Raw genomic sequence first — 13,548 nt, 5'->3', positions numbered from 1 at the left:
CTAAGAATAAATAACATGATTATATTCAGTCACTGAGGGAGTGTGTCAGAGCTAGATTGTATAGATTATGTTACTTATTCTTCATTGTACAAAACAAGACGATCTATATTTAGTGATGAAAAAGTTGCAAACCTCTAGTTTGTGGAATTCTAAAGGTTATTCAGTCAAACAAGTGAAAGTTTGACCCCTTCATGTTACGACCTACCTTCCTCATTTAACGAGGGGTACCCAGAATGCAAAGCAGATGCTCTTGTGTTCGACGAGACCTGATGCAAATCTCTATCAGGGACGTAAACACAACACAAAAGTCAACTTTTACACCCATTCACTCAGATCACATCATAACAGGGCCTCAGGCATGACTGGCATCCTCTGACAAATATTGGAGAATCCCATTTTCTGTTCAACATGTGATTTACGTACACCATGTGTCACTATGAAAGGAATGCGTATGTGTGTTTTCCTATACGTTTGTCAGCTGGGCATCACATGTAGACAGACCAAACATTGAACATTCAGCATGGCTGCCCGGAAAATTCAATAAATCTCACCTTCTCTCCTCCTCTTGGATGAATGGGAAATATACAAAATTTCAACTGAGAGGTCAAAGGTCAACTGAGCAGCAACAGATGCCAATAGCGTCAAAGAGGGGGGTGAATAGGGTTGAAAAAAAAATGACAACCTGCCACACTGAGGACAAATTTTAATTCAAATCAGATGTCAGCTTCACATTTCACAAACAACAGTAAAATCTTGTGGTTGTCACAATAGTCCAAAACAACAAAAGACACAAAACAAACAGCATGGTACAGACAGAATGGTGGAATTAAAGCGCAGGCATGAATTACCAAATATGGACACTTCTGACCTCACTATCTCCCTCCCTCTCCTTCTCACCATGACCTAGTCTCCCTCTCTTTTCCTTCGGTCGACTGTAATAGCAGCAGGGAGTGTCTGTCTGTGACTCAGGGTGTGTAAAGTCATGATATCATCCAATCGGAGAGAAACGGACCTCGTTCGATGACGGCGTGTGTAAAGGGTGACATGTTAACTCACTAGTCGCTTTCACCTTGTCACTCGTGTCTATTGATGCTTGAGAATGTGTGTCATTTTATATATATTTATGTATGTCATGTACAAACGCTACCAAAAATAATTTATGCAACGTTATGTATATAAATATCTAGCACCTACAACTTTTAAGGTAACCAAAACAATGAGATTACACTGATTTTAAATCGTTTTATCCTCAATGTTGTCCTCTCTGCTTCCGTCTGCCTGGTTTCCTCTTGTCCGTGGCAATTAGTACACAGGAAGGAGTGATAAGACACATGTTGGCTTGGAACAGTCAGGAATTTCCAGTAAAGGGAGAATGCACAAAACTTTTTCTTATTCAACAGGCGTCATCTTTAGTACGTCTAACATGTGCAACGTCAGTATGGTGAGGTCAGGTAAGCGTACACACAGCAACAGAGGCTGCTTTGTACGCCTCAGGTTGGTATGTGTCTGGAACAAAATGGAGACCTAACAATGTGGAGTGCAGCATGTTTCAAATAGAAACACAGCTATGTATTTACTGTAAACACCGAACGGATGTTGTTAGAAGTTACTTGCTCTCCCGTGTTCCCCAACCTCAGCACACATGGCAAAAGAATTTGGATCAGCCACAAATGATCTGATTTCAAACAAACACACAGTAACCATTAACAGTTCCAGACTCTGATAATGGCAAATTGAGTCACCATAGAAGAAATCTGCAACCCTGCCTCTCGGCTCAGTGTTTTCAGCAGCAGCCGGCGTGCTGGGAAGCTGGCTTCCCCTGGCTTTTTTTTGCCTTATATGGTCACAAGAGTAGTTGAGTAAGAGAGAGAGAGAGAGAGAGCGCGCAATGATGGAGGTGTGGTCTATTGTTTTTGGCGGAAGAGGTGTAGGGTTACTGTTCCTGGACCTTTGGAGCTTGTCGTCGTCATCCAGTCATCTCCTTCCTGTCTGAAGGCTGATGAAGAGTATGAGCAGACAGCATGGGGAAGATGAGGCTATGAGGCAGATTAATTCAAACCAGAAGGCCTTGAGGCCAGTGAGTGACTGCTTTGGTAGTATTAAATAAAAAGAACGTTATCAGTAACCATTGTCTTTGTCAAAATGAATTCAATCTTAGAATAAAAGGTTTATTCTCTGCCTTCATCACAGACCCAGTACCCAGTAAAGTGCAATCATAACCCAGTTGTTGATGAAAGTTAATATCTGTTTACTCATTATATGCTTGGACCACCCACCACCACATAGGAATCCTCACAAGAGGTAAAAATGGGTTAAAAGTGGCAAATTATTGACATAATGTGTTGTCATGCATTCCCAGAGATCCCAAAACTATGCAATAACATCTTTCATGTGACACTTGATGTTTTACATGTGGGTCACACACCTGCTTACGTTAAGCTGATGGAATTTTTCCTCTTCAGTAAACCACTGTTTGCCTCAGGGCATCTTCATCTGACATCATCTCATCCAAAAAGTACAGATGGAAGTTGTCGGACGATGTGTGCTTAATAAGCAGTCTAAAGGCCCTCGCTATGATTATGTCGGCTGTGGGCTCGGTAATCACACCCCACGATGGAAAGGCAGGCAGCAGCAGGCATGTTTTTCAGTCAGAGTCGTGAGAGAAGAGGGGAGGCTGAAATTAGGACTATTGGGACTGTCTTGACGCAGGTGTCCTCTTGTTTTGTTCAGCCTTATGTGATCACATTCTTCTGAGGTGGCCTCATATCTACATTACACACACAGTGATTGCAGCACTTCCCAGTAAAACAGGTACACTGAGTACATACTTCCTCAAAACATTAAATCTCCTTGTTGAACGGAGCTGCTAGATCCAATTTATTAATTTTTTTTAGAGTATCCAACATACTGTCACATACAAAGTGAGGACGGGTATAAATATTGGATCGCCGTCTGATCCGTCTGACGTATTTTCCTGACATATTGACATAATTCTGAAGTACAACTCGAATTCTATTGGATACTTTATGAAACGTTTTATATACAACAATCCAGCACTTAACTTTTGCTATTTAAGGAGATTTATTATTTCCACTTTTTCCATGCCCATGGCTATAAGTGAAAACTCATTTTGGAAGCAAGGCGTGACTAAAAATACATTTTATGTGCACATCTGTCCTGCCCTGGAAGGTGCCTTTTGAAATTTTGCAACCTTTTCTTTTAATTTGAAAATTTCCTTGTCAACTGACAAGAATTTCAAATTCATCCTGCAATAAAATCAAACTGTCTTGGTGGATTCTGAACATAAAAATTAAAAAAAAGTCCTCTACATTAAAAAAAAATAAAATTGGAGCTTTACAATATTCACTGAAAACCACAGCTTTAAACTTCAAGTTCTCTTCCCCCTTGACTGACCAAGGACACCCAGACACACCCACACATACTCTTTTGTCCTTTCTTAGTTGTATGATGGTTTGAACTGACGTGTGGGCACTTAGTGTAGCAATGGCTCCATCTAGCGGACAACTCTCTGAACTACAGGACAACTGTCAGCTCGTTCAGCGCTGTCAGCTCCTTCAATAAACTACACGTTTCATGTTACAAGGTTGTATTGTCGCAGTGGAGAGAGGTTTATTTTCCATTTTGCTCACGTTTACAACAGTATGACTGCACCAGGATCATACAATCAGCATCATTTAAGTGGTTTAATGCTGTTACTTCTTGCCAATGCGCGTCTGGATAAATGCCGTCAAAGCCTGTTCAGGCATAGCCCCCTCCTTTCTTTCGACAATTTGACCGTCTTGGAAGACTATGACTGTTGGAATGCTTCTCACCTGAAAACAAAACGAATAACGACTTAGAAGACAAGATTGGTGAATGCAACTTTAAAACACATCAGATTAAATTCCTGTTCATTGACTGAAACTAAATCAGATACCAATATTACGATGACTCACACTGTAAGTGTCAGCCAGCGTTGAGACTTCGTCAATGTCAACTTTCACAATGACAACATCGTCTTTGAACATTTTCCCAGCCTTCCTTAATACTGGACTGAACTGCCTGCAGGGGCCACACCATCTGAGAACACATGAGCAGAACATATGTCAGTGTTAAAGATTTTTAAAACATTGAGCAAATCAATCCACTAGAGTTTCTTGAATGTCTATCAAGACGTGTTGGTGTCAAACCGAAAGCCAACGCCCATCATCAGCAGCTCTTCAGCAGAGTTCAGTTTACACCGTGTTTCTCCTTCTGGATTATTGACAAAATAGTTTCATGGAAGAAGTCTAAACAGCCTGGACTCGTCTTGGTGCCACCTGTTGATAAGAAAAGTCCCTTACAGACATTCCTCTGTGGGGTACTCACTCTGCATAGAAGTCCACTATGACAAGACTGGAGCTTTGGAGGACTTTTGTTTTGAATTCTTCCTCACTATGGATGACAATAACTTCACCGCTGGAGCTCATCTTGGGGTCGATATCAGTGACACTGGCAGAGACTGGTATAAAGAAAGGAGCGACACAATCCTACAATCATAGAGGAAGACGACTATATAAAGGCAACAGACAATGGGCGTGTAGTTTCTTTTAAGAACGGCACAAAATAAAAAACTGATGCAATAACGCATAGTGGAGCAGGAAAAACCGGATTCAACTACAAGGATGACCTAGCTGACAAGGAACAAACATTAGCAGAACAACACACACTAATTATCAAGAACTTGTTAAAAAAACCCCCAACTCAAACAGTTGTGTCCAAAGATTTAAACTTGATTGGTAAAAGGAACTTCATTCCTGCATCTCATTGCTTCATTCCTTCTCTGTTGAAACATGTTCATATTGCATCAGAGATAGGAGCCATGTAAGAACTACTACTACTACAAAAAAAAATAGTACTGTTAAAATGTATATTTTGTGAAGAATTAATTCCCCATTTTTTAAATCATGAATCTCTATTTCTTTGTAAGGCTGAGTTCAGTGTTTGTAACCACACCCATACCTGTTCATTCACATAGACGGAATCTGTCTGATAGAAGTAGTAAAAACACCTCATAAAGCAACACATGGCTCCACCATTAAAACCAGCAAGTAGGTTAAGGTGCTAATTACCATTTGATGCAGGTGATATAAGTTTTCTACAACAAATTTACTTTAATTTAAAGAAATATTCATTTTGTGTTCACTTGAATTTTGATTTTTAAATATTTCATTTTGATATTCTGAATAATTTAACTGTGACAAACAAATCCAGGGGCAATTTTTTTTTTCTAGGCACCGTATGTTGCCAGTTGCTTTTGTGTTTGCAAATCAGTTTTTTGTGAATCATGGTGCCCTTGTAAAACATGTTTTATTTGATAGCTTTTTAATTTGCTAATATATATATATTTTTTAAATATGGTTTGAGTTTATAAAACATGCCATTTATTCGTGAATCGTTGAGGGCTTATAAAATAGGTTTTGTGTGTTTTTGACCTGGCAGGAATTTTATCTTCAGCATCATCGAGCAGGAAAACAAAGACATTTTTTTTCAACTACAGACAAAAGCACAAATGAAATCAGACACATGGTGGCTGATTCCGAAGATAGAAATAAAAAAGAAGAAGTTTACATTCAAACAATGAGCCTATGCTGAAAGTTGGAGCTTTACGGAACATTATTCACTGAAAACCGCTTTAAAATTCAAGTTCTCATCCCCTTGGCATTCATCCATTCGCGCGTGCACACACACACACACACATACACACACACACACACACACACACACACACACACACACACACACACACACACACACACACACACACACACACACACACACACACACACACACACACACACACACACACACACACACACACACACATTCTCTTGTCCTTTCTCACCATTGTATGACGGTTCCAAGTGACGCATGGGTACTCACAGTGTAGCAATGCCTCCCTCTAGCGGATAACTCTCCGAACTACAGGACAACTGTCAGCTCGCCAACTTAAAGCGTCTCCAATAAACTACACGTTTCATGTTTCATGAAGAGAGGTTTATTTTCCACTTTACTCACGTTTACAACAGTATGACTGCACCAGGATCATACAATGAGCATCATTTAAGTGGTTCATTGCTGTTACTTCTTGCCTATGATCTCGTTGATAAAAGACTTGAACGTTTCAGAAGGCAGACACCCCCCACGCCTACCGACAACTTGACCGCCTGAGAAGGCTATGACTGTTGGAATACTTATCACCTGGAAAAACAAAAACAACAAAAAACAAATAACGAGTTAGAAAACAAGATTAGAGAACATAACATTTAAAACACATCAGATTAAATTCCCGTGAGTTATGTTCATTGAGCAAATCAGATATCAATATTAGTATGACTCACGTTGTAAGTTTGAGCCAGGTTTGAGAATGTGTCACAGTCAACCTTCACAATGACAACATCGTCTTTGAAAAATTCAGCAGCCTGCTCCACTACTTGAGCCATCATCCTGCAGGGACCACACCAGCTGAGAACAGATGGGTAGAACTGATGTTAGTGTTTATTAAAGCGGATCATTATCAGCTAGTTAAAAATTTAAAACATTGATCATATCAACCCTCATTGGTGCCACAGGTCATTCAACCCTATCAAGAAGTGTTAATGTCAAACTGACAGCCAAAGCCCATCAACATCAGCTCAGTCTGCACCATGCTTCTCCTTCTGGATTATCTATAAAAGTCTAAGCAGCCTGGATAGAAACACAGTCCTCCTGCCTGTCTGAGGACTGTATAGAGTGCGATGAGCCCCTGCAGGATAAAAATAGTTTTTCCCAAATATTTTGCAATTTAAAAAAAAACTGCGATCTGAATCCCTACGGTTTAAAAAGCACCCCCCCCCCACACACACACACACACACACACATTCATTATGAGTTAGGTGAGTCGTCTTTGTGCCACCTGTTGATAAGACATTCCTCTGTGAGGTACTCACTCTGCCCGGAACTCCACTAAAACAAACTGGTTTTTGTGGAGAACATCATTGAAGTGATCTTCACTTTCGATGGCGATAACTTCACCGCTGGAGCTCATTGTCGTTTCAGGTCAATGTCAGCGACACAAGTAGAGACTGGGGAGCAAGGAACGACGATTATATAAAGGCAGCAGACAATGGGCGTGTAGTTTCTTTTTAGAGCGGCAAAATATACGAACATACACAATAATTACAATGTAAGAAGTACATTAAGTACAGTATGTACATTAATGTAAGAAGTACATTAAGTAAGGTAAAACCTTCTTACAATGTAAGAAGGGTGTACCTTACCCACCATGTGGGCCTCCTGCTATCTTCACTTTCACTTTTTATTCTATTTTATACTGTTTACATTTTAGTTTAGTATATGTCCTGTTAGTGCTGTCTATCTATCTATCTATCTATCTATCTATCTATCTATCTATCTATCTATCTATCTATCTATCTATCTATCTATCTATCTATCTATCTATCTATCTATCTATCTATCTGAACAACACAATATTGACCAAGTACTTGTTAATAACATCCCAAACATTAGTGTGATTTAAACTTGATTGGTAGAATGAACTTCATACCAGCAGCTCATTGCTTCATTCCTTCTCTGTTGAAACATGTTAACATTGCATCAGCGAGGATCAATGTAAGAACTAGTACTATAAAAAAACCCCAGATGTGTATTTATGTGAAAAATTTATTTCCACTCTGTTAAATCATGAAGCCATATTTTTTTGTAAAGCTGAGTTGTGTTTGTAACCACACCCAGACCGGTTCAGTCACATAAATGACATCTGTCTGATAGATGGTAGTAGGATAAAACAGGTCAAAAAGCAACACATCACACCATTTTAAAAAAAAGAAGAGCAAATGAGAACCTAAGTGATTACCATTTCATGCAGGTGATACAGGTTTTCAATAAAAAAAAATTACCTTAATTAATACAAAGAAATATTCATTTTGTGTTCATTTGAATGAATTTTTCCAAAATTGTGACCTTCTGAAATATTTAACTAACAAAAAAGCAAAAACAAAAAAATTGAAAAAAATAAATTAAATTAAAAGTTTTTGTTTTTTTTAAGGCACTGTATGTTAGCCGGTTGCTTATGTCTTTGCAAATACATTTTTTGTGAGTCATGGTACCTTTGTAAAACATGTTTTACGTGATTGGAGCTTTTGCATTTGCTAATAAGAATAAAGTTATTTAAAAAGTGGTTTGAGCTTGCAAAACATTTCATTTATTTGTGAACAAAAAAGTTCCATACTCTAGAGGGTTCAGCCAAAGCCCATCAACATCAGCTCAGTCTGCACCGTGCTTCTCCTTCTGCATTATCTATAAAAGTCTAAGCAGCCTGGATAGAAACGCAGTCCTACTGCCTGTCTGAGGACGGTGTGTGATGAGCTTCTGCAGAATGAAAATAGGTTTTCCCAAATATTTTGCAATTTAAAAAAAACCCTGTGATCTGGATCTCTACGGTTTAAAAATCATTATGAGTTAGGTGACTCGTCTTTGTGCCACCTGTTGATAAGACATTCCTCTGTGAGGTTCTCACTCTGCATGGAAGTACACTATAACAAACTTGTTTTGTTGAGAACTTCTTTGAAACAACAAGAAAAGTTAAGATTTTTGAAATGCCCAGTGAACGTCCAGAACACATTTCAAAGGCATTTCTTCAGTATACAGCATGGCCACTTCCAGTATTCTGGACTCAAACTGATCCACGATCCCTGATAAATGGGATCAATACAATAATATGAGAAACATCCCCCCATTATGATGCTTGCATCATCATGCTTAACCGTCTTCATTTTGTTCTGTGGCTTGAATTTGGTGTTTGGGGGGTCGTCTGAGAAACAGTCTGTGGCCCTTAGTCTGTTTTTTGATAATGGGTCTTTGCAGGGGCTCCTTGCTCGTAGCTTGCCTGGAGCTGATAATTGGCTGCGCCTTTACCATTTTGGTTATTCTCTGATCCATTCAAATAGTCGTTTTCTTTTTATTTCCCGCCTTTCTGGTTTTGGTTGCCAATTCAAAGCGTTTGATATCGTTTTACCTGAACACTTACCGTTTTTTACACTTCTTTACAGGATTTCCCCTCTTTTATTCACTTCTTAATCAAAGAACAGTCTTCTTCTGAACAATGCCTTGAACAACCCATTTTACTGTTTTTCAAAGACAAATGCACAGCCAGCATCTACAACATCAGTTGCCTTGATCTTCAAGTAAGTTCCACTTGTTTAACACCATTCTTTTTTCCCCCCACATAAACAATGACATCATTTTTGAACTCAGCAGTACTATTTTTATGAACACATGCTGCGGATTCTTTCACAGAATCTGCAGCATGTACATCATTCCTGTTGGGTTTGCTGGATCCCTACACCTTTACTAAACATTCTAGAACACGTGTCAAACTCAAGGCCTGGGGGCCAAATATGACCCGTCACATCGTTTCATGTGGCCCACAAGAACATAAAGAGTGTCTAAAAATAAATAGGTCAAAAGTGTGCTTTGACCAAGAACTAGATTTCTCACAATTCAGTAAGCCCATTTTAACTTTGAGAAAAACGTTTTAAACAAAGTTAATGTCCTAACTTGTGTTTGATGTCATTTTTCTTTTTCACTTGGATAGTTTGATCCTCGACTGACGGAGTTCTGTGGGTTTAAAAACATTACAAATTAAAAGGATTTATGTCATAATAGAGAAACAAGCAAATATTTTTTCTGTTCAACTGTGATCCTTGTAACTTGAATACTTAACAAATTCAGATTTAACATTAAGCAGTAGTTGCATTTATTTTGCATTACATTGAGTTACATTTATACTGTAAGTTGCATCTTGCTCGAGAACAGCCTTTATGCTAATATGGCCCTTGGTGAAAATAAGTTTGACACCCCTGATCTAAAAGCTTACTTGCGGTGATTTATCTTGCTAGTGATGTGGGACCAGAATTATTTTGAACACAACTGCATTTGCAATTTTTTTTTTGTGAATCATGGTGCCCATGTAAAACATGTTTGATAGGAACTTTTGCATTTGCTAATAAGAAATTAAAAAAGGTTTTCATTTGTGAATCATTGAGGACAAAAATTATTTTTGTGTTTTTGACCTGACAGGAATTTAACTTCAGCAACATCGAGCAGCACACCAGACAATTTTTTTCCAACTACAGACAAAAGCACAATTGAAATCAGAAACATCTTTCAATTCCTTTATTTCTGTACTTCACTGGGTTCTATTTCTGGTAAATAAGCTTCAACCCATTCTCACAATTCCTGTTTGACAGAAGTTTCTCAATCTGCACCCTGAAACAGACAGAACTTCGTCTTCCTCACACTCTTAGGCATAAAGGTGTGACGTGACGTGTAAACCATTGCTTTGCTTGAGAAATGTCACCAATCTGTGGTCAAAGCCTGAACTACAGTAACACTGTCAGAGATCTCATTCAATAATGTAAGGTCTGAACTTAAATCCTCTCCACCACTAAAACTAGATTCGCTCATCGCTCAAGTTATAAACGTATTAATGCAGTCTAGAGGTGTATCGTCCATTCTACAAACTTTCATAAGACACCTTTACAGTGGCTCAGCTGCTTCGAAAATAAGGATAGAACCTTTGAGCTGTCAGTATATATGAGATATCAAGTGCAGAATGCAGCTCAGCATGTACTGGCAATGGAGGCACATCACCATCACTAGACAGCAGAAACGGCAGAAGGATGATGTCTTGGGATGGTTCGTGAGTGTTTGAAAGATTGTCAGCTGGGGTTAAGTTCGATTTTTTCATTTGGCTGTTGCTTAATGGGCTCACAGCAGCAGCTAGGGGCAGCCTACTGTGTCACAATCACATAAAACAGAACCGTTAACGGTGGTGAATGGCAGAGTACAAACAGCTGCTTTATTTTCCAATGATTCTGCTGACAAACGAATCCAGGTCAGTCTCATCTTTAATCCCCACAAACTCGCCGACGACCTCACCTCCCCTGATGCCAATGACTGTCGGGACAGCAGTCACCTGAGAGGAGACCAAGAGACGGGTTATAAGGCAAAGTTGACACAAATTATGGCCTGGAAGAAAGTTTTCATACAAAGAAAAGAACAACACAATATTCACCCCGTATTTGAGTGCCAGGTCTGTGTGTTCGTCGATGTCAACTTTTGCCATGGTCACACGGCCTTTCTGTTTTTGAACAGCCTTCTCCAACCTCGGCCCAAGGATCTTACAGGGACCACACCAGCTAAAAAGAGACAGTTAGGAGAAGGCAGAGTTTAGGGTTCAACCAGCACGGTACCTACATAACTGTAATTACTTAACATTTACATTTACTATTGTTCATAAGTTGAATATATCTTGAAGGCTACCTGCAAACATATCTGAAATATAAATGAGAATTTGTCTTCAAGTTTTGACACAAAGTTTGTAAAAACAGTGGGGAAAAAGAAATATCAAGATTCTTCTGTCACATTCCACTCTTTGACAAAGAATTTTCAGCTAAGAACATTCTTCTGACAAGTGGGTTTAAAAAGACCAACATTTGTTAGTTTAAGTTCCTTGTTGAAAGACAATAAATAACACCATGAGCAAAAAAGTGGCAAAAACAATGTCTATGTGCATTAGTTCCCAGTAGGACTTTATCTTAAGACAGAATTCTCCATTTAAAACTCTGGCACTGCAAGAACATTTCTTCTTTATTCGTGCTGTCCGTACATTCAATGAGCCCAAGCTCAACTTCAATCCTTATAGAAACAGGAGCTTCAAACATGTCTTTTTTATTTTGATTTCTTTTTAAAAAATGAGACAGTTTATTTTACTTATTTTTTACTCAGACCTCCACTTAAAAATAACCGCTTGATTCCACCGTAAAGAGTCTGAATAATAAAAAAGGCTTATGCTGGAAATATCTCTACTGATAATAATACCAATAATATTATTAATAATAATAGAGAAATACCATATATTGATGATTATCATACTGTTACTGCACCGTAAATATAACATTGGGTTTTTCCTCGCATTGCCTCAGTGTAAATACATTAACAGTCAGATTGTCCAGGTGATGTGGCATAAGTCATCTACAGCTGTCCGTCCCTGAGGTACTCACTGTGCGTGGAAGTCAATTAGCACAGGAAGCTCGCTGTTGAGGACTTTCTTTGTGAAATCGTCATCATCCTGAACATTGAAAGATACTCCACGATGCAAGATGTGCGGATGGCTGCAAGGCACAGTGTGTGAGGGGGACAGGAAGGACGCACGGGCTGCAGGGGGCTTCAAGGATGTGGAAAAAGAAGAGGTGGCTGTGATGGCAATGGATCCTGGGAGGCAACGGACATCTTTCGTCGAAAGCGTCCAAATTCTACGCAAGAGAAATCTCTGAGCCATCTGTGTCAATTACAAGACAAAAGAACAAAAAGATCAAAGTCAATAAAGGTTATTATAAATTCAGACTTTGTGTCGAGGGTAATGCACAATATTTATATTGTATAAGAAATAAGTTGCAAAAGGTGAACCAGCAAATGTCCATGCTCTCCACACCCATACTTTGTTGAAAAATATGTAAATATAATTCCATATGATAACTTCAGTGGTTAAAATGAGGGCTTGAATTCACCCTTCAGGACTTGAAATTAAAGATTATTAGTTGTTTTAGATTTGTGCGTACTGTAGTTAATGGAGGCTTTCAAGTTTTCTTTAAAACAATTTGTTACATAATAAAGGTTAAAGTTCATCGACAGTACCTTGTACTCAACTCAGTGATTACAAGTCGCATTTTTTCTGACAAATTTCTCACTGTTTTTGTTATTAAGAAGTCTATCGACTTAAGCTAACAGGAAGATCCCATCTTAGAACCTGTAACTGGCCCCCAGCTCTTAACAGCAGCTCGTTCTGACATAATAGTACTTCTAAAAGTAGGTGTTGCAGTCAGAACTGTTCTTATCAGTGCTAATTGAATAAATCCAGCCTGCTTCTCACTGACTCCGTTGGTGTTTACACTGTGTCTTATGCTAGCTGCGTAGCTACCGGCTCCTTCCTCTGTTAACATTTACGTGACGTATAACTTTGTCCTCTTCGTCCTTTTCTTCCTCCAAACCCATACTGACGGCACTTCCTGTCGTCGCGCCTCACAAAAACTCCAGCCACACTGACTTCCATCACATTTTCAAGTATCCCGTAAATTATAAACGAAATATAAGCGATGTAAAACGTTTTTTGTGTTCACCTTTTTTGGCTAGCGTTGATCTTGGCCTCAAGGAGCGACGAGGTGCTTCTTCTTTGGTGTTTTACGTTGTGAAGGTCGTTTAATAACTTGTCATGATCGCGGTTTTGCGAGTAGCGCCATCGCATGGTCAAAAAGGAAAGTACATGGTGGGCTGATTCCTAGAAGATGTGGTTAAAAAAAGGGTCAAACTCCTGTATTATTTCAATATTAAGGGATCTATAGTCAGTAAAAGTATCCAAATAAGTACATTTACCCACTGCACTAGATTAGGGAGATCATTTGTCAAGCTCACAACAAATATGGACAAGAAGAAAAATTACACTAAGAA

At 38.9% G+C, this 13,548-nt stretch overlaps 3 protein-coding genes across 3 annotated transcripts; all 3 read right to left on the bottom strand.

Annotated features, from left to right (window-relative positions):
• Positions 1–3,582: 3,582 nt before the first annotated feature.
• On the bottom strand, positions 3,583–4,554 carry LOC137609845 (thioredoxin 1-like). Its single transcript, XM_068337180.1, has 3 exons — positions 4,369–4,554; positions 3,957–4,080; positions 3,583–3,833 (listed from the first exon to the last, which is right to left on the bottom strand). Exons 1-3 carry the CDS (start codon positions 4,467–4,469, stop codon positions 3,714–3,716), a joined length of 345 nt encoding a protein of 114 aa, XP_068193281.1. The 5' UTR covers positions 4,470–4,554; the 3' UTR covers positions 3,583–3,713.
• A 1,450-nt stretch (positions 4,555–6,004) lies between these two features.
• Positions 6,005–10,062, bottom strand: LOC137610331 (thioredoxin-like). The gene is made up of 3 exons (XM_068337906.1): positions 6,969–10,062; positions 6,381–6,504; positions 6,005–6,240 (listed from the first exon to the last, which is right to left on the bottom strand). Exons 1-3 carry the CDS (start codon positions 7,064–7,066, stop codon positions 6,121–6,123), a joined length of 342 nt encoding a protein of 113 aa, XP_068194007.1. The 5' UTR covers positions 7,067–10,062; the 3' UTR covers positions 6,005–6,120.
• Positions 10,063–10,200: 138 nt separating this feature from the next.
• On the bottom strand, positions 10,201–13,318 carry txn2 (thioredoxin 2). The gene is made up of 4 exons (XM_068337905.1): positions 13,221–13,318; positions 12,105–12,382; positions 11,117–11,240; positions 10,201–11,017 (listed from the first exon to the last, which is right to left on the bottom strand). Exons 2-4 carry the CDS (start codon positions 12,380–12,382, stop codon positions 10,901–10,903), a joined length of 519 nt encoding a protein of 172 aa, XP_068194006.1. The 5' UTR covers positions 13,221–13,318; the 3' UTR covers positions 10,201–10,900.
• Between the last annotated feature and the right edge of the window lie 230 nt (positions 13,319–13,548).

Source organism: Antennarius striatus, chromosome 16 (assembly GCF_040054535.1).
Source record: "Antennarius striatus isolate MH-2024 chromosome 16, ASM4005453v1, whole genome shotgun sequence".
NCBI classification, from domain to species: domain Eukaryota; kingdom Metazoa; phylum Chordata; class Actinopteri; order Lophiiformes; family Antennariidae; genus Antennarius; species Antennarius striatus.
This window is presented reverse-complemented; position numbering and strand designations above follow the sequence as displayed.

Excerpts from the sequence above, each read along its gene's own strand:
- LOC137609845 (XM_068337180.1), bottom strand. The coding sequence starts at position 4,469 with ATGAGCTCCAGCGGTGAAGTTATTGTCATCCATAGTGAGGAAGAATTC. Across the intron at positions 4,081-4,368 it reads ATAGTGGACTTCTATGCAGA|ATGGTGTGGCCCCTGCAGGC; the intron begins GTGAGTACCCCA and ends ATGTGTTCTCAG. Across the intron at positions 3,834-3,956 it reads CGCTGGCTGACACTTACAGT|GTGAGAAGCATTCCAACAGT; the intron begins GTGAGTCATCGT and ends TTTTGTTTTCAG.
- LOC137610331 (XM_068337906.1), bottom strand. The coding sequence starts at position 7,066 with ATGAGCTCCAGCGGTGAAGTTATCGCCATCGAAAGTGAAGATCACTTC. Across the intron at positions 6,505-6,968 it reads TTAGTGGAGTTCCGGGCAGA|CTGGTGTGGTCCCTGCAGGA; the intron begins GTGAGTACCTCA and ends ATCTGTTCTCAG. Across the intron at positions 6,241-6,380 it reads ACCTGGCTCAAACTTACAAC|GTGATAAGTATTCCAACAGT; the intron begins GTGAGTCATACT and ends TTGTTTTTCCAG.
- txn2 (XM_068337905.1), bottom strand. The coding sequence starts at position 12,382 with ATGGCTCAGAGATTTCTCTTGCGTAGAATTTGGACGCTTTCGACGAAA. Across the intron at positions 11,241-12,104 it reads CTAATTGACTTCCACGCACA|CTGGTGTGGTCCCTGTAAGA; the intron begins GTGAGTACCTCA and ends GTCTCTTTTTAG. Across the intron at positions 11,018-11,116 it reads ACCTGGCACTCAAATACGGG|GTGACTGCTGTCCCGACAGT; the intron begins GTGAATATTGTG and ends GTCTCCTCTCAG.